General features: G+C 35.1%; 1 protein-coding gene across 2 annotated transcripts in view; it reads right to left on the reverse strand.

The window, feature by feature from the left end:
* LOC113511167 (RNA-binding protein fusilli) overlaps positions 1-19,902 on the reverse strand; it is a 141,748-nt gene that overhangs the window by 60,107 nt on the left and 61,739 nt on the right. For both annotated transcript variants that reach the window (XM_052900348.1, XM_052900347.1), the window contains exon 2: positions 19,635-19,727. In XM_052900348.1, the coding sequence (XP_052756308.1) occupies positions 19,635-19,727 (93 nt within the window). The remainder of the gene's footprint in view (positions 1-19,634; positions 19,728-19,902) is intronic.

A 19,902-nucleotide genomic window follows, 5' to 3' on the forward strand; every position in this document is an offset into this window, starting at 1 on the left:
CGAATTCGTTCTTTTTTATATTTATATTTGGTATATTTAGTAAACACTAAAGACTGATGACCCGTGTGGCATACAATAGGCCAGCCCATTTCCGTGGGTGTAGTAAGAGGTGACTACGGGAAGGCGAGGGATGGGCAGCAGCGTCCCTCTGAAAACACCACCTAAGCTAAACTACGGTTACCAATCCACCTGCCAAGCATGTCAACTACTGGTAAAACCCCTCAAGGGGGAGGCTTATGTTCAGCAGTGGACTGTTTAAGGCTGATATCATTGAAAGAAAGAATAATTATTTATAAATCCTAGTGATGGATGAAAGAAGAATTACGCAAGAGATTTATCGAGCAAGAATGAATGGAGATGTCGGTAGGGACCGCCCTGGACGGACGTATGTTGACCAAATAGGCGACGTGCTGAAGAAGGGCCAAATTAAAAGTACCCGTAACCGGCGAGCATGTATGAAAAGATTGAGGAATGTGGAGGAAGCGAAAGAGGTTTGTTTGAATAGAAGCATTTGGCGTTCCATTCCAACAATGGAACGCCAAATGCGTTCCATTGTTTCTACCTACCCTAATGGGAGACAGGCGTGACAGATATGTATGTATGTATGTAAATCCTAGTGAATTCTCTACGACAGATCAACTAACCTGGCGTCATTCAAATGAATTTATTTTCCACCATTACTAATTAGCATAACTAGATTTTTTTAATGGGTGAAAATTAAATCGTGACCTCGCCTGCGCTGTCCGTATTCATTGACAGGGTACCAGTGAGTGATGATAGGTGAGGACGAAGCAAGTCTTGGCCTTTCGTGACAAACTGAACAATAATTAACCACGATAGTTTCCAGGAAAAATCGCGTGGAGGTATATTGTTAGCTAAAAATTTTTTTTTAATGGATGCCAAAGGATTGGTAACCCCGCCTGCACTAACGATACACGCTGGCGGGGTACCAGTGAGGGATGATAGGTGAGAATGAAAAGTCAGACCAGTTAGCCCATCGTGATAAATTCACCTGGAATTCAGCACGATTGTTTCTAGGGGGGACTAAGAGGAGGTTGACTTGACTGGGCATATTGCTAGTAATGGGACTGGTAGACCGCATTACTACCACCCCCCCCCTCCAGCTTAGACTGTTAGACTCTATTACTAATAACTACCTACCTAATAACTAACTACCTAGGCAAGTGTACCATTCTATCTTAATTGATAAAGAGAAATACAAATAAAAGTTGTATGTCACAGATGTAGTGATTCATCTGAGCACAGACGTGATATGACAACAAATAGTCTATAAATAATAGTAATAAATTAGCTGAAATATGACCATTTCAGCTAATTTATTAGTCTGTGGTCGTATTTATAAAAGTCAATGTCATCATCAATGAATAAACTGTTGTTCACGAATGTTCCCACGTGTCTCAAGTTTAATACTGTACAATTAGTTTTCCATGATTCTGTGTAAGAAAACCGGAATCAAAGCGACCACATAATTTTATTCAAATGTTCTATTTAGGGAAATGAATAAAACCGCAAGTAAATCGAAGTGGAAGGAAAAGCCCTTATAGGAAAAACCGAAACATCACAACCACGAAGTTGAATCACAATATATTTAAGGCTAAGACTTCGCCACCATTATATTAGCTTTTACCCGCAACTTCGTCCGCCAACCGGGATAACAAGCAGCCTATATCCTTCTCCATTCCATATAGTGATTGTTTAAGCCGTTAAGGTGCTATATGGTAACTAACGAACAAACTAGCTTTGAAATTTATAATATTAGTAAGAATGAAGGAAGTCTATTGACTGAAGAGAGTGGTGTACTGGCGCTATCTTGGCAAGCTGTCGTCGCCAATAGTAGACAGGCTTTGGCGTATTATAATTTAACTATCCATACCCCGCGGTTTCACTTGCGTGAATCAGTATATAAAATATCCTATGTATGTATAAATAGTATATATAGTCTCTGATATGCTTTTTCGCATGACTCTGGGGTGGGCACCAAATAGTTGTAAAATGTGCACGGCCCACCCAATCTCTCTTTAGACAAGCTTTTAGACTCCGTCTAGACATGGGATAGGATAAGGAAAAGATGAGAAGAATACATTAAAAAAAGCGTAAGGCAGATAAATCTCAAACATTACTTTATCTGTATTAACTCCCATGTCTTTATTATGATTTATATTTTTTAGCTGAACTTCAGTGTTGTTCCAATTTTTTTTTACTTTTAAACTCCTGTATTATAACGAATAAAACAAAACAAATAAAGATTAAATCGATCAAGTCGTTTTTGAGTTTTTTTTTTATACAACTTAGAATGGCAAACAAGCTGACAGTCCACCTGATAGCAAGTGGAAACCGTCGCCTATAGACATGAGCAATACCATGGACATAACAGAGTAAACTGTTTCGTTCATGATACCCCCCATATCCCACCTTTCAAACCGAAACACAGCCATGCAAACACAACTGCTTCACGGTAGAAACACGAATGGGACAGAGGTACCCAAGCAATCGACTTTTGTACAAAGTTTCCCTCTGGTTTTAATAATACTATTAGAATAGGGACTGATTTATATATACATATATATTGAGTAGATTCGTACCAAAGGATGCGATTTTCAAGTGTCTTTAAGCGAACGTTTATGTTTGTCAAGTGGAACACAGCCGGGCATCGAACCCGCATTGCGCAACCGGGATACAGTTAGGAACTGGTTCCTGTCCCGTACAGTCTGGCTCGCGGATGGATCGATACTTTGAGACCGATTGAGTGTACACTTGTTGCATTCGTGGAACTACTTCCCAGCGTATACTTAAGCGTTTTTAAAGATCGTTGGTACCAAACAATTTTTGTAATGGATGATAAAGGTATCCCCGCCTACGCTAACGGTATCCGCTGGCGGGGCACCAGTGAGGGATGATAGGTAAGAATGAAAAGTCTGGTTAGTTAGCTCATCGTGATGAATACACCTGGAAATCAGCACGATGGTTTCCAAGGGGAACACGTGTATGAGAGGAATAAGGGACTTATGTGGAAAAGGAAAGGGGTGGGGGGGGTCACTGCAGTTGCGGAAAGGACTGGGACACTGCAACGGCTCAGGAGGCCGGGGTCGCATACCCGTATGCCCTTATTCTAGAATCGGACAGATTTCTAGAGAAGAACACCCCTGACGCTGAGTATGACGATATATAATACTGAAATAACATAATAACAACACACTTTGGACTTTGAATTCATCTCGTCTGTAATAGTCAATGTCGCGTAAGTTATTCCGTATACGCACTTATCCTATTAACATATTATTATGGCATTGGCGCCACCTACCGGGTGTATTTTTATTAGGATAAAAAAACTATCGTATCTTTCTAGTTGCGAGTTTGAACAAACCATGTATACTATATACACACACACACACACACACATATATATATATATATATATATATATACACACACACACACATATATATATATATATATATATATATATATATCCCGGCATAGAATAGACCACCCTTCCTTTTCGGTGGGTATCATAAGAGGCGACTAAGAGAGCGGGAGACAGGGATGGACAGCAGCTTAAAACAGCAGCTTCTTAAAACATCTCCAAAACCTAACTGCTGTTGCCAATTCGCCTACCAAACGTGGCAAATACTGGCAAAATACAAGAGGGAGGCTTCTGTTCAGCAGTGGACAGTTAAAGGCTGATATGGTGATATACATATACATAACAGAGGGAGATTTTATTAAAAGACATGTATGCATGGGTGCTTCTGTACCACTTGTGTTTCTACTGTAAAAAAGCTTTGCTTGCATGGCTGTGTTTCGATTAGAATGGTGGATATGGCAAGGAAATTACAGGGTACGGAGGCATAATATCGCAGTTCTTTTAGGGGCGGGGAGGAGGGATTGTTAGTTAAGCGCACTATCAGTCCCATTGCTAGCAATATACCCTGTCCAGTCGACCTCCACATCGTTACCCTTGGAAATCATCGTACTAAATTCCAGGTGTATTCATCACGATGGGCTAACTAACCTGCCTTTTCATTCTCACCTATTATCATTCACTGGTGCTCCGCCAGCGTATACCGTTAGCGCAGACGGGGTTACCATTCCATTATCATCCATTAACATCGCAGTTCTCAAAAATGGCAATGCATAAGGGGTACTGTAGGCATATAGCATTCTGTTATATGGATGGTATTGTTCATGTCTATAAGCGACGGTTAGCACTTTAGACGGTAGATGGTCAGCGTCTTTGCCATTCAAAGTAACATAAAAAAATAAGTATACGACTAGAGGATAACTGTGCTACAACCTTAAGAATATTAAGATTATGGTTAGAAATATCACACATATAGCAGTTGAGGCAAATATAAAAGTTATTTAAAGCTCTGAGCAATAGAACAAATATACGGTAAACATAAATGTCCAAGATAACGTGTGTTTGATTAAGCTTTATTGACATAGGCTACTTTTTGTAATAGAAAACATGGTTGAATTGTCATTATTGGATGAGATCAAGAGTGGCGTAGTTTTAAAATAAACTACGAGTATATACTTAGCTTAGTTTGTATAGATACGATAAAAACGGGTCAACTTTTTCATACAATTTTGCGTGATAAATAGTTACGAGTGATTTCTTTACAACTTCTATTTTTTTTTATTCAACTTAGAATGGTAAACAAGCTGACGGCTCACCTGATGGAAAGTGGTAACCGTCGCCTATAGACATGAGCAGTACCATGGACATAATAGAGTATACTGTTTCGCCCATGATACCCCCCATGTGTTGCCATTCCTGAGGACTCAGGTGTTATTCCTCTGTACCCTGTAAATTCACGCCATATCCCACCCTTCAAACCGAAACACAGCCATACAAACACAACTACTTCACGGTAGAAACACGAATGGGACAGAGGTACCCAAGCAATTGATTTTTGCACAAAGTCTCCCTCTGATAAACTTCTATATTTATTTTGTCTTATAATATCTGCATCGTTTTAATGCGTAAACACTTATTTTATTTATTAAATAATACGTCAGAATACATTTTATGCGCAAGTATATAAGACACTGACAAAAAAAAACGAAAACGAAGAAAAACGACAAAAAGTTGACCCGTTTTTGAAGCTCTATACTCTGTCTATGTAATCTAAGCTATATAGATTTACCCCCTGATTCATAAAAACGTTAAACTTTTCATAAACCTATTTTAGCTATTGGGTTGTTTTGTCTCTTTCTTTTACGCTAAATTCTCAATTTGAAATAAAGCGATGAAACACTTCAATAGCCAAAAAAAAAAGTTTGTAGGAGGTTTTAGTTTATATGAATAAGGGGGTAACAATACAAATTGTGGGTGTGCTAAGACTAAGGGAACTTAATAGTAAAGGGATGGGTAGCAGCATTTCTCTTAAAACATCTAAAAGCCTAACTGTGGTTGCCTACTCGCCTGCCAAGTATGACAACTACTAGCAAAACTTCCCTTATGAGGATGTAGGTTCTTTTTGCTCCGCAAATAAAAAAAGCTACTGCCTTGTCAAAAATGATCAAGTTACAAAAAAAAAAAATATAGCCACTTGGAATGAAGTCGGATTCAATTCAATATTTATTTTACAATATTTTCATGTTGTAACAATATAGATCTTAAGAACAAGGAGAACAGTTTTAACATTCTAATGAAACATCCAAATCTGTTAAAGTATTTAGAAGTTTTGGTGGAATATAATAACTTACATACATACATGAGCACTGAAAATATTACACTCCTTTTTAAACAGTTGTGTGAGAAAGCGGCCATTGTCGCGTAATACAACTACTTATATGTATATTTTTTCCTGTTCCATGTACCTATAGGAGTGGTACCGGATTGGTAAGTAACGGAGGGGTCGAAGAGGTAACCAGTCCGAACGACGCGGCTCCGAAACGAGAGCTCGCCTTTTAATTTGGATCAAAAATGAGACGAAAATTACAGTTCGCGTGTATTGGGGACCGTTATGTAACGTAATGGGTAGTTACAAGACTCATTCATTACTGAATTATCCGAGATTGAACATGTGAAATATTTCACTCGGACAGATAGGAACAGAGAATAAATAATCAACAGCCTACAAAATGTATTTATTCATTCCTTAATAAAATTTGTTCAAATAGCGAGTATGGCATTCCCTACCAGTTAACTATTAGGTAAAACTATGTAATAAACTTGTTTTTACTCGCGATTATGTCCGTGTTTTTTAATTATCAATACTTAAAAAATGTATCCCACAAAAAGAAAACCGACTTCAATTATGACAAAAGCAGCTATGAAACTAGTTATTTCGGTCAAAAAATTTAACTACACAACCAATCTTGATAAAATATCTATGGAACCAATCTGTAAGTATACCCTTTCAGATAAAAAAAAAAAAGATTTTTCCAAATCAATCAAAATTGACGGAGTTATAAGGTAAGAAACATAAAAAATAAAATCAAATTGTGAACCTCCTTTTTGGAATCGGTTAAAAATTCACATAATACATAGTAAATAACGAATGGTTAATCCGTTAAACTGTCAAGAGGTAACAAACTCACTTTCACATCTATAATATTAGTAAGAATTGATCTTATATCCCCTGAAATATTTTACTTGAAGTATATGGGTAAAAAGGAAAAAAGGTTTTTTAGTGGTAACCCTGTATGGGCAAACGCAGTGTAGGAGGACCCCCCTCTAGTTGGATTGACGACCTCAAATGCATAGCAGTGTGGCAATGGATACAGATGGCTCAGAACCGTTGTTTATGGCAGTTTATGAAGGAGGCCTATGTCCAGCAGTGGACAGATATTGGCTGATATGACGATGACGGTATGGACAAATATAATAAATAACTCAAGTTCATCAATTTAAAGCCAGGAAAACATTTTACAGATTACGTATGTGGTCAATAAAATATTATTAAACAAGTTTATAAATTTATAAATTTAAGTATGATGTTTGTTTTTAGAATAATTATTTTGAATGTATAGAATATCTATTATCTACATCAATAGTTCTAAAACACGTTAATGCTGTGATGTTACTAAAAACATGTATTTTCCGATATTCATTTTTCCGAAAATCACGATCACAAAGGCAATAAGGCTGAAAGGGAACACCCGAAGCCGCAAATATATTTAAAAAAAGAACCATCATAACACGCAAAGATTTTTTTTCTTAAATTTAATTAGTTTGTCACTTTAGCTTCTGTAGAAAAATACTTGAGTATTTAATATCCATGAATATTATAAATATAAATGAACGCACCTTTTGAAAAAACAATAGATTCTTAAATCTTTCGCGTCAAACACTACAGATGCGGCTGACAAATTTGTGTTGTGAATGTAAACCAATACCTACCTAGTCATTGTAGAAATTATTTTTCTAAACAAACACACGGTATGTTTATATAAATTTAAAGCACCGTTCTCCATATCAAATGTTTATCTCTTGGCTCTTATATTATTATTGGTTACGCACGATTGAACCAATATTATACCGGTTTCAAATCGATAAAATTTGAGACAGCTCTCACTGTAATGTTGCCAACATTGAAAATGAACTATCTTTCAAATTCAGTGTTGAATCTTAATTAATATTTATAAATTGGATCTGAAAACTTTAATTACCGTTACAAATAATACCTTTTAATTTATAAATAAAAAGAATGTGATTCGATAGTAAGTAATAGTAGATTTTATTATGTATCTTAATATTTTATTTAACTGTATATTTGTTTATGTACTCTAAATATTAATAGTTGTAGCACTTCAGCTGCCTGCTAACAACATGCTTTCTAACTGCATTGGGTTGACTGGAAGAGATCTCTGTCAGAGATAAGTCCACCCTTGCTCATAATATTTATAAATGCATTAACAATGTAATTTACAAGTGCAATAAAGAATATAATATATGATATAAAATACATATAATATGGAATAATTCGATAATCATTCAAAAATTGATGATTATATCATCAATTTAGGTAATTAATATTGCATTGTATTAAATAATATTGCATTAATCAATTAATCACTTATTATCGATATTTGAGGAAAGTATGATATCGTATATATTTTGTTGCAAATATCGTTTCTGTACCTATTTATGGATTTACAAGGGAAATGAAATTAAATATACTTATTTTTATGAATTTAATAGGATTACATTTTTTTTTTCTAAATCCTTGTGAAAACAATTGTAGATCTTAAGGAATGAAGGCCAAATAACAGCAGTTAAAGCAAGATTTATACCTTAATAATTTGTTAAATATTTTCATCTTTTTAAGAAAAATATAATGTATAATATTTTGTTTTATAATTAGCACGTTTAATAAACAGCGGAATGACGTATTTTTTCGATATTTGTTTGTTTAAAAACAAGACAGAAAAAAGTGCAAATAAAATTATTTATTTAAATTATTAATAAAGAGGATACATTTGATTTTTTATTTTGATTTGATTGCATTTTTGAGTTTATACATTACAAATGTTTAAACTCAAAAATACTAGAGCAAATTTAAAATTTCTTTTACCTGTAGAATTAAAAACTGTATTATCAGCCGTACAGGGGCTGTACTATATTAAGAAAACCGTGCAAAGCCGGGATGGGCCGCTAGTTATATATACTAAATGAAATTGAAGTCAAAGGAAAAGTATTCTGTTTTTTTTTTTTATACAATTTAGAATGGCAAACAAGCTGACGGCCCACCTAATGGAAAGTGGTAACCGTCGCCTATAGACATGAGCAGTACCATGGATATAACAGAGTATACTGTTTCGCCCATGATACCCCCCATGCGTTACATTGGTAGAATCATCATGATCATTATCTTGGCCACTATCTGTCTACTGCTGAACATAAGCCTTTTCTATAGATTGCCATAACGAATGGCTCTGTGCCATTTGCATCTACTAACTCCCTGCAATGCACTTGAGGTCGTCAGGGGTCGTCCTACAATGCGTTTGCTCATACGGGGTTCTATCCAAGAACTTTTCTTTCCAATCAGTTGTCGGTTCTTCGAGCTATGTGATCAACGCATTGTCACTTTATCGCTTTATTGCTTATCCTTCGGGCTATGGCGGTTACTTTGGTACTTTTGCAGATATCCTCGTTTCGCATTCTGTCACGCAAAGAAACTAAAAGCATAGCCCTCTCCACAGCCCGCTGAGTAATATGAAGCCTTTGCATCATCACTGGTATTGGACGAATTGGTTGAAGACCTTGATCTTGGCAGAATTGCCAGTCTATCAATTAATGCTAACTGCTTCGATTCCAATTTGTACATAATATATATATGTAATAACGTATATATCAAATATAAAAAAAATAGATTAAGCATATCTAATTATATCACGTAAAATGTAGGCAATGAGTTATTTTTGATTGATTATTATACAGATATTGTGCTTTAATGATATAAAAATTCTTTTGATAATGAGTGCATATTTAAAGTAAATACTTTCCAAGGCCGCTATGCTTCCTTGGTGATACAATTTCGCTAACACAGCTGTTTATGTGTAGACTAGTTTCCGCCCGCGACTTCGTCTGCGTGAATGTACTATATTCAGAAGAACATACAGTAGTTAATTTTTTTTATAAAGTTTATGCTCACCCCAGAGTTGTCTGATGCCCATCCCAAGATCACGTAAGATCATCAAGAGCAAGTAGGGACTGGTCTGTCCAAGAATATTGTGATTGATTGTAGCATTTTCTTTTCTTTTTTATTATCAATATAAAGTTTGTGACAGTCATTTTATTCATTCATATTTTTTTTTGTTGTAATCTTATCTATCTATCTATCCATTTAAGAGCTGCGCTCCTGTCGGTGGAGCTCTTGCCACTCACTACGATTTTCAGCGAGTCTCTTTACCTCTTGATACACGACACCAACTCCTTCCTTGATCTGCCTGATGTAACTATGTCTCGGTCTCCCTCTCCCCCTTCTTCCTTCTATCTTACCTTCTATTATAATGTTCATAAGTTCGTCGTGAAGTATCAAGTGTCCTAACATTTTTCCCCTTCTGTCCTCAATAGTTTTAATAATTTGTCGTTTTTCCTTAACCCTAAACAGGACCTCCTCATTGCTAATTCGATCCCTCCAGCTAATTTTCTCCATCCTTCTCCAGCACCACATTTCAAAGGCTCTAAGTTTATCCATTTCCTTCTGAGTTAATGTCCACGTCTCACATCCATACAGAGCTATAGGTTTTGATAAGCCGCTTTCTAATCTCTTGTTATCTTAGCCTGTAAAAGGTGTTTTTTGTTATTGAAGGTTGTTTGGCCATGGCTATTCTCGTGATTACATCCGGAGTACATCTGGAATCACTTGTGATTAAACTGCCTAAATATTTAAATGTATTTACTTGTTCTAATTGAGTATTGTTAATGTTTATAGTATTATTTTGTCGAGGTTTAGTTTTAGCTATTGTCATTATTTTAATCTTATATTTGAAAAAAAACAACAGCTACAGCAACGGGCAAGAATACATCTTGCCCGTTTTTCTAAGCTGAAATTGCATCGCGATTCCTAAAAAGATGCAGTAATTATAAGATAAAATAAATATAGAAGTTATAAAGGAATCACTCATAACTTCAATATAAAAATTTATTCATATTTATCACGCAAAATTGTTGTTAGAAGTTACACTGTTTTCCTCGAAGCTCTTCTATGGAGACATTCTATCTATATAACCTAGGAGGTATACATTAAAAATTGACATTTCGAAAACTGACAGATAATTCAGACGTTGCCACACGTTCGGTATACGACGACACAATGTGACAATGTCATTTTACCATGTCGTAGTAACTTTCCGATGTGATTCGAAATGACACGCCAAAATAAATATAAAGTCAAGATGCCAAGGGCGATGGACTCGGAACCTGTTCCGCGGCACACTAGGGCCCACACATTATTCAATATCTAAAATAACCGTTGATAAAATAGCTGAATATTTTAATTGACATCATTGACACGTACTTTTAAGATCCGAATGAATGAAAAATAATTAGAAATTTTAATAATAAAATTTCCTTATTAAAACTATGTTGTACACACAACATAATTTAAGATTATGTTTCACAATAAAAAACACTCGCCTCATGGCTAAAATAAATTATTTTGATTTAAAAATTAAACTATGGAACTGCTTTGATGAAATTTTGTTCCAGATAAAAAAATATTTTTTCAAATCGTTTTAGAAATAACGGAGTTTCTTTTAATGGGTGATAATGGAATGGTAACTCCACCCGTGTTATCGGTTTACACTGGCGGGGCACCGGTCAAGGATGATAGGTGAGGATGAAGCAGGTCAGTTAGCTCATCGTGGCGAATTCAACAAGAATTGTTCACGATGGTTTCCAAGAGGAACCACGTGGAGGTCGACTTATATAATAGGGCATATAGTTAGCAATAGGGCTGCAATAAGCAAACTCCATTGCTTATTTCCCGTAATGACGGAGTTATGAGGTAACGAACATAAAAAATACTACTGAATTGAGAACTCCTTCTTTTTTGAAGTTGGTTGAAAAAATGAGTCGGAAAATTTGAGCCGTGCTCATTCCAGAATCGTCTAGTTCCCACCCCAGAATGCGAATGAAGCTTCGTAAAGGCATGTCTGAGAGTACATACATACATACTTTAATAAGACCTTTTTAAGGGACCAGGTCCACCTTTAATAATATCTTAAATGGGCCAATGTTGACGAAGTCGCGAGTAAAAATTAGTATACTAGTAATCTGCCCAGCATTACACGGGTGCTAATTACTGACGAATAAAATGGGAAAATTCTATTTATAAAAAAGTTTATTAAACTTAAAATTGTCTTTTTTTATACAAATTAGAATGGCTAATAAGCTGACGGCCCACCTGGTGGAAAGTGGTAACCGTCGCCTATAGACATGAGCAGTACCATGGACATAACAGAGTATACTGTTTCATTCACGATACCCCCCATGCGTTGCCATTCCTGAGGACTCAGGTGTTATTCCTCTGTACCCAGTAAATTCACGCCATATCCCACCCTTCAAACCGAAACACAGCCATGCAAACACAACTGCAGTAGCACAAGTGTAGTGAGTAAATATACCAGAGGGAGACTTTGTACAAGTTTGCTTGGGTACCTCTATTTCATTTATGTTTCTACCGTAAAGCAATTGTTTGTATGACTGTCTCAGTCGTTGAAGTCTGTCCATGGCAGTGAACAAAGGCCTACCCCCATAACATTAGTCCTCAAGAATAGTTGCCACGCTTGGTCGGAGAGTTAGCAACCGCTGTTAGGCTTTAGTGATGCCCATGGTACTGTTCATGTTCATACCTATAGAGGTAACGGTTACCACTTTCCATCACAGGAAAGAAAGCTTGTTTGCCATTCTTAGCCGAGAAAATAATCGGACTTGTACTTGATGGAAAGTAATCGTTTGTTGTGTTATACAAGATAATACATGGACATCACAGAGTATACTGTGACGCCCATATTACTCTTCATGTCTTACCATTCCTGATGACTAAGATGTTTTGCTTCTGTATCCTGTAATTTTACTAGCATAGCCCATCTTTGAAACTTAAATCCACGCATATAAACACATCACTCGTGACTTGTGTGCGAAGTTTCCCTCAATACTGTATATACTCGTACCGTACATTATATTGATAGTGTTTCCATACAAATGTCAAAAAAAGAACAACTTATTTGTCTATGTGTGCGTGAATAGGGATACCATAATGAACATTTACTACTTAGTATATGGGAGAAATTATATTGTAAGGTAAAATTAAAAAATAAAATTATACAAAATCCTTATAATATATCTGAAAAAACCAGATAAACAATCCATAATGATTCGTTTTTATGCTAATGTTTACTAATTACTTTGATTTATATCCAATTATTGACTTATAATATGTTTTCGTTTTAAAAACATTGTAAATGGCCGTTATTTTAATTAATACATGTATGTTAATTTGTATCCAATACAAACATATGTACATTAATATAATATCAAAAGAAATACGTCTAAAATCAAATTTGAAAAAACCGATTTGGTCTGGCAAATTTTTAGCTTTATTACTTGCAACTCTAAAAAAAATGGCGCGTTTTGTTTTTGTTTTGATTTAATAACAATACTCGTATGTATCAAATTTAGTCATTCAAATGTCAATTTAGCTAAGTGTTGGCACATTATTGACATTTGATGTCCTATCTACATAATTTAAGATTCTTAGATACAAACCTTCAAAATAAACCTCTAAATGATTTTAAAAATCCATAATAAAATCTGTTGCATGATTTAAAAGAAGTACGTAGGAGAAAAGCACAAACGCGGGGAGAAAGGGATTGTTAGTAATAGAATTCAATAGCTATAACTATTGCTAGCTTATCCTATTGTTAGCTTATCCTATCAATTGTAGTTCCCCATTTAAACCGTCGTGATTCATTCTTGATAAATTCGTTACGATGGGCCAATTGACCTGTTTTTATTCTTATCAAAATATCTCTTACTGGTGCCCCGCCAGCGTATACTGATACCATTCTACTTTCATCTTTTTAAAAAAGACATGTTTGACAGAACATATATACATTAAGGGCCCAGGCCCATAAGGTGTATCCTTCAAATGTTTTATAATGAGTGAAAATGGCATGGTAACACCGCCTGCGCTATCGATATACACTGGAGGGGTACCAGTGAAAGATGATGGGTGAGGATGAAAAGTCAGCTCAGTTAGCCCATTGTGACGAATTCAACGAGAAATTAGTCATGATAGTTTCCAGGTGGAACCGCGTGGAGGTCGACCTGATAGGGTATATTGATTGCAATAATCCCTCAAATGTTGTCATTTCATATCATCATTCACTGCTGATCTGTCAGCGTATACCAATAGCGGAGGAGGGGTTATCATTCCATTTCTATCACAACAACATTGTCTATTAGCCTAAGATCTCGCTGCTGAGTTCTGCAGGTATACAAGTCTTTAACGAAAATGGGTAAAATGAAAGAAGAGCGAAAAAAAATTTTTTAAGACCCTATTAATGGATACTAATTCCTGGATACTAATTCCAGTTTTAAGGAATAGATTGTGTTAATTAAAATACTGTATAATACAATGAACTTGGGTTGCCAGTTTTAATTAGACGCAATCTAGTGTTGCCTGTTTTTAATTGTAGGTATATTAAGAAATAAATAATGAATAGAGAATCTTCTTCTTGAATGTATGAATGAATAACTTCTTGTGGTTGTAGGAGTTGTTCAATAATAACTTACCTTACTTTCAGTATGCAATTATACTACCTACTCATCCACTTTGTGTAATAGCGTGAATGCCGTGGATAGAAAAACGTAACAGTGAAAGCGCTCTAGTTGGAGTATCATTATAACTTGTTTTTTTTTTATAATATTATTTGTACGTTTTGATATTATATTTTGATGTTTATCTTCGCACGCAAGTCACGTAGTTTGCTTATTATTTTAATAAGCTTGTTTAGCAAATTTGTCTAAAGAAAACTCTGTGTTAGAGATGAAGCATGGCGTGTTTGTCTGTCCCTTGAAAGATTATACTATTTTCCCATAAAAGAAAGTGAATTTATCAATTTACTTAGCTATTAGATTTTGCTCGGGACTTCGCCTTAGCCGCAACATAATGTTGCCATGTGAAAATAGGTAATAAGTTTATTTATTTAGTTAACTCTTTATTACGCCAAAAGCATAAAAATATGTAACAATAATTAGAAAATTCAATTGAAATATAGTAGAAAATTTGGATAAATTACTTATCATGATTTTTGTTACGAATTACACCAAACGAAAGTTTATTCTTTTCTATATATGGTAACATATGGTTGCCTATAAAAATGGCCACATTTAAATGTTGCCAGAATCTAAAGTTTTGTTCTAAATAATGTTGCTGTAGGTGAATAATAACTATTGTGAATCATACTGAATTGTAATTAAGTATCTCATAATTTACTAAAACGTGAGTAAACACGATGTATATAATTACAATGTTGTATGGTTAAAGAGAATTGGTTCTTTTTGATAAAATCTACACTAAACCGAAATTTATGGTTTTTTCTATACGACAACGTAGGGTTGTCTATAAAAAGATTGTTTTTCTCGTTCCGTTATCTGCAATCGACACTTCTATAACAACCAGATAATCAGATAGTATTTTACATGAAAATTAGCATTTTGAGAAGCAGTCCATTGACAATTTTCAACAGAATAACTTTGTAAATCTTTTCCAGCTCCGGGTTCAATATAAACCATTGTCTCAGTCTTGTAGATTGTTGTGCTGTGAGTAGTTCTTCAGCCAGGTCATTTGTATGATTTATAAGGCACTGTTTATACATTTCGCTGTTCACCCTTATCTCTTTTTTTAACAGAACTGATTTATAAATAGTTATGTATCTCCTCAATTCTAACAAACCATGGGGATTTGATAATGTTATCTATAAAAAGATGGCCATGAGTAAAATTTGATAGGTGGCTAGGTTGCAAGGCAAAACGAGTGCATTATATTATATTTTCATTTTTTCATTCTACCAGAGGAAGACTTTGTACAAAAGTCGATTGTTTGGGTACCTCTGTCCCATTCGTGTTTCTACCGTGAAGCAGTTGTGTTTGCATGGCTGTGTTTCGGTTTGAAGGGTGGAATATGGCGTGAATTTACAGGGTACAAAGGAATAACACCTGAGTCCTTAGGAATGACATGGGGGTATCATGGGCGAAACAGTATACTCTGTTATGTCCATAGTACTGCTCATGTCTATAAGCGACGGTTACCACTTTCCATCAGGTGGGCCGTTAGCTTGTTTGCCATTCTAAGTTTTATAAAAAAATAACTAAGTATTTAGTAATCAAGTGGCTAATAAAATTGGACAGTAAATATTTGCTCTGATTTTAATATAAATTAATAATCCATAGAGACAACATAATTTACTTTAATCATCATGCTTCTTACACTCTATGATATAAATTATAGTCTATGTCAAAGGCCATAGTTTGTCTTGCGCGTAGCCATATTTAATTATGTAAGTATATAGGTAATTCTAAGAGGTAATTATACATTGGAGAAATATAAAACGCACTAACAGGATATCTTTAAAATTAATGATAAGTACAAAAAAGTCTACGAACTAAATTGAACATTTTTCAATTGTTTCTTGAGCATATAACGTTCTTGGTTTGTGAAATTTTCAAAATAAACTTTTATTGCAAATATCAACATTAAAAAGGCATAATCAAAATTTTATTTTGCACTGGATTTCCAGTTTATTTTTCGCTTTTTAGCGCACCTTGCCATCTGGTCTCTCGCTCTTCCCGTGTCACAGTTCTTTGTGATAATGGAATGGTAACCTCGTCTGCGCAACGGTATACGCTGGCGAGGCACTAATGATGGATGAGAGGTGATAATGAAAAGGTAGATCAGTTAGCCCATCGTGATAAGTACACCTAAAATTCAACACAAAGGTCACCCTGGGGTCCTAACAGGATACATTGCTAGCAATGGGACTGGTAGTCCATATTACTAACTTTGCCCCTCCCCCCCCTCCTCCACTCTTTAATGGAATTTATTCATGGTACCAAATTTCGGAAAGTGCTCATTCAAATTTAATGAATTTTCGTAAAAAGATCATTTACTCTAACTTAGGAGATGGAATATTTTATGCCGTTAAAAAAAGATGACGGTAGGAAGCAAAAGAACGTTTTCTAGATAACTTAGTTTAATATAATTAATAAAGTTGTAATACTACGATTATGTGGGGGGAAAGGGATTGTTAGTAATGGGGTCTAATAGCCCCATTACTGACAATATACCCTCTCAGGTTGACCTCCACGCGGTTCCTCCTGGAAACCATCATGTTTAATTCTTGTCGAATTCATCATGGTGGGCCAACTAACCTGCATTCATTTTCACTTATCATCTTCTACTGGTGCCTCGTCGGTGTATACCAATAGCGCGGGCGGGGTCACCAATCCATTTTCGCCAATTAAAAAAAAAACTACGATTATGTATACTATATATAATAGTATATAAGTACGTAAATATTACAGTGGGCGTGGGGTCATACGAAATGGTACCAATTATCATCAGTGCCTGTTGAACAACCTGTTGAACAAATTATTGTGATCACGGAGGTCAAGATTGCATTTTATATAGTCAATTAAATTGCATTATGACTTTATCTATACTGGCAACTTACTGGGACGTATAATTATACAAATATTAGTTTATTTGCTTAATTATGTCAATAAATTGTAATTTTTAGGTGATTTTAAAAAGTAGACGGTAGTCTCGATACGTCTGTGTTTTAAACACAATAAATTAATTATTATTACTTCTCCGTAAGTTGTCAGTATAGATAACATCATAGTGCAGAAGGAAAAGGGATTCTTAGCCTGTCAGATCGACCTCCCCATGGTCTCCATGAAAACTTACTTACCACCAGGTGGGCCGCATGCTTGTTTGCCCCTTCAGTGGTATAAAAAAAACTATCGTGCTGAATTCTAGGTGTATTCATCACGATGTGCTAACTGACCTACCCTTTTATTCTTACCTATCATTCCTCACTAGTGCTTCGCCAGCGTATATCGATAACGCAGATGGGGTTACCATTCCATTATCAGGGGGGAAAGGGATTGTGAGTAATGGGGTCTAAGTCTAACTGACCCATTGTTAGCAATACACCCTATCAGGTCGACCAATACGCGGTACCACTTAGAGTTCATCGTGGTTAATTCTAGTGCAATTTATCACGATAGGCTAACTGACCTGTCCTGGGGGGAAAGGGATTGTTAGTAATGGAGCCTGAGAATCCCATTGCTAGCAATATACCCAACCAGGTCAACCTCCTCGCGGTTCTCCCTGGAAACTATCATGGTTAATTCCTGATGAATTCATCATGATAGGCTAACTGGCCTGTTTTCATTCTCATCTATCACCCTTCACTGGTGCTCCGCCGGCGTATCCCGTTAGGGCGGGCGGGGTTACCATGGCATTTTCACCCATCAAAAAAAAAACTGACCTGTTCTTTCATTCTCACTTATCATCCCTCACTGGTACTCCGCCAGCGTATACTGTTAGCGCAGGCGGGGTTACCACTCCATTATCATCAATTAAAAAAGAAACATCATATCGCACTTTATTTTACTACATAAAACGCACTCTTGACCTCAATAATTTGTTCAATAGGTACTAACGATAATTGCAACCATTCTGTATGACCCCACGCCACGTTTAGAAGTTTAATAGTGATTAAGAAAAAGATTAAAACAATATAAAATATATTACACTGCAGAGAATATCGAGATAAAATATAAGAACGTTTCGACCAGCAATACATTAACTGCTGGATCTGGTGGATGACGTTTTACATTTAAATGAAAGAAAATTTAAGACATATATAAAAAGGACTCTCTGTACAAAAGCATATTATAAATTAAATTACTATCTAAATGACAAAACTGCATGGATTTGAATTTTGTATTAATGTGAATTGTATTGTAAATGTAATTATTGTAATTTTTCTTAACTCAATATTATTTTATATAGTAATTATTATAATTATAAAGTGACGTATCATAAGTATCTGTAACAGATGTATATGAATAAATTGATTGATTGATTGATTGATTGATCGATTTGTATGAAAATTTTGACGTTAGAGCATAATACAAAAACATATTAGAAATTATACGTGGAAGAATTCACGGAGAGATATAGCTAAATAGTTCTATATTTAGAATATATTGCAATTTGTTTGATTCCTTTTATGTATTTACTGTGTCTGATTTGCGCCATCTACCTTTCTCTCTGTACGTATCCATTCTTTATGCCAGGTTGTCTGTAAGAGATTGCTTTTAGCGATAAAGCCGCCTTTTGTATATATACATTCTGTATAAATACTCCTTGTATACATCTCTACTGTGCGCAATAAAGAGTTTATTATTATTATTTTTTCGATCCAAAAATAGTATTGTCTTTTTGTACATAACCATGTTATTTATTATATTGTTATTATATGAGCCGTTAACTGTCCACTGCTGAACATAAACTTTTCCCATAAGGGGTATTTTGTTAATAATGGCCACGCTTGAAGGGGAGGTTGGCAACCGCAGTTAGTCTTTGGTGATGTTTTAAGAGGGACACTGCTGCCCATCCCTCGACCATTAAGTTCCCTTAGCCGCCTCTTACGATACCCATGGGAAAGGAAGGGGTGGCCCATTCTATGCCTTAATATTATACATCTGAAAGGAAATTTGCTTGTTTTCATTTAGATATCACATAACGGCCTAAAATCATTATGATATTTGAAGATATTGTACTGTAAAATCTTTATTGTTCATAATTTAATGACAATGTCACATTAAAAGATTTAATTAATATACAATGGTGGATTTATCCCATAAAGGGATTTCTTACAGTCAACATTTGAGAAGCTGAAAGAAAACTATAGAATGTTCAAGGGTAAAAACCGTACAGTTAAATGTAAAATTCAATAATACTTAGTTAAAATTTGTAATACTTATATTTGTTTTATCCCGGTGAACCCATAGATATCTCCCGTCAAGTAAAGACGCGGGCGTGGCTAGTAAGAGTCTATAAATAATTCTAATAACTTACCTGTTGTATAACTACGTCTAAAGGTTGTCCAGTCTGTAGCTCTTCAGATGGCCTTCTTGTAGGCCTTACGGCATATTCTCTTTCTCCTATTATCTGAAACAATAAAAAATAAAATAAAAATATTTCTCAATTTTTGAAATTTATATATTATTTATTATATATATGTAATAGATAGTTAAGTTTCACGTATATGTTTATATGAAATTTAAAACATAAATTATTCTTTACGCCACCATCATACAAAAAAAAATAATTAAAGTGTAAGCAA

Source organism: Galleria mellonella, unplaced genomic scaffold, assembly GCF_026898425.1.
Source record: "Galleria mellonella isolate WM207_F2 unplaced genomic scaffold, CSIRO_AGI_GalMel_v1 utg643, whole genome shotgun sequence".
Classification (NCBI taxonomy): Eukaryota; Metazoa; Arthropoda; class Insecta; order Lepidoptera; family Pyralidae; genus Galleria; species Galleria mellonella.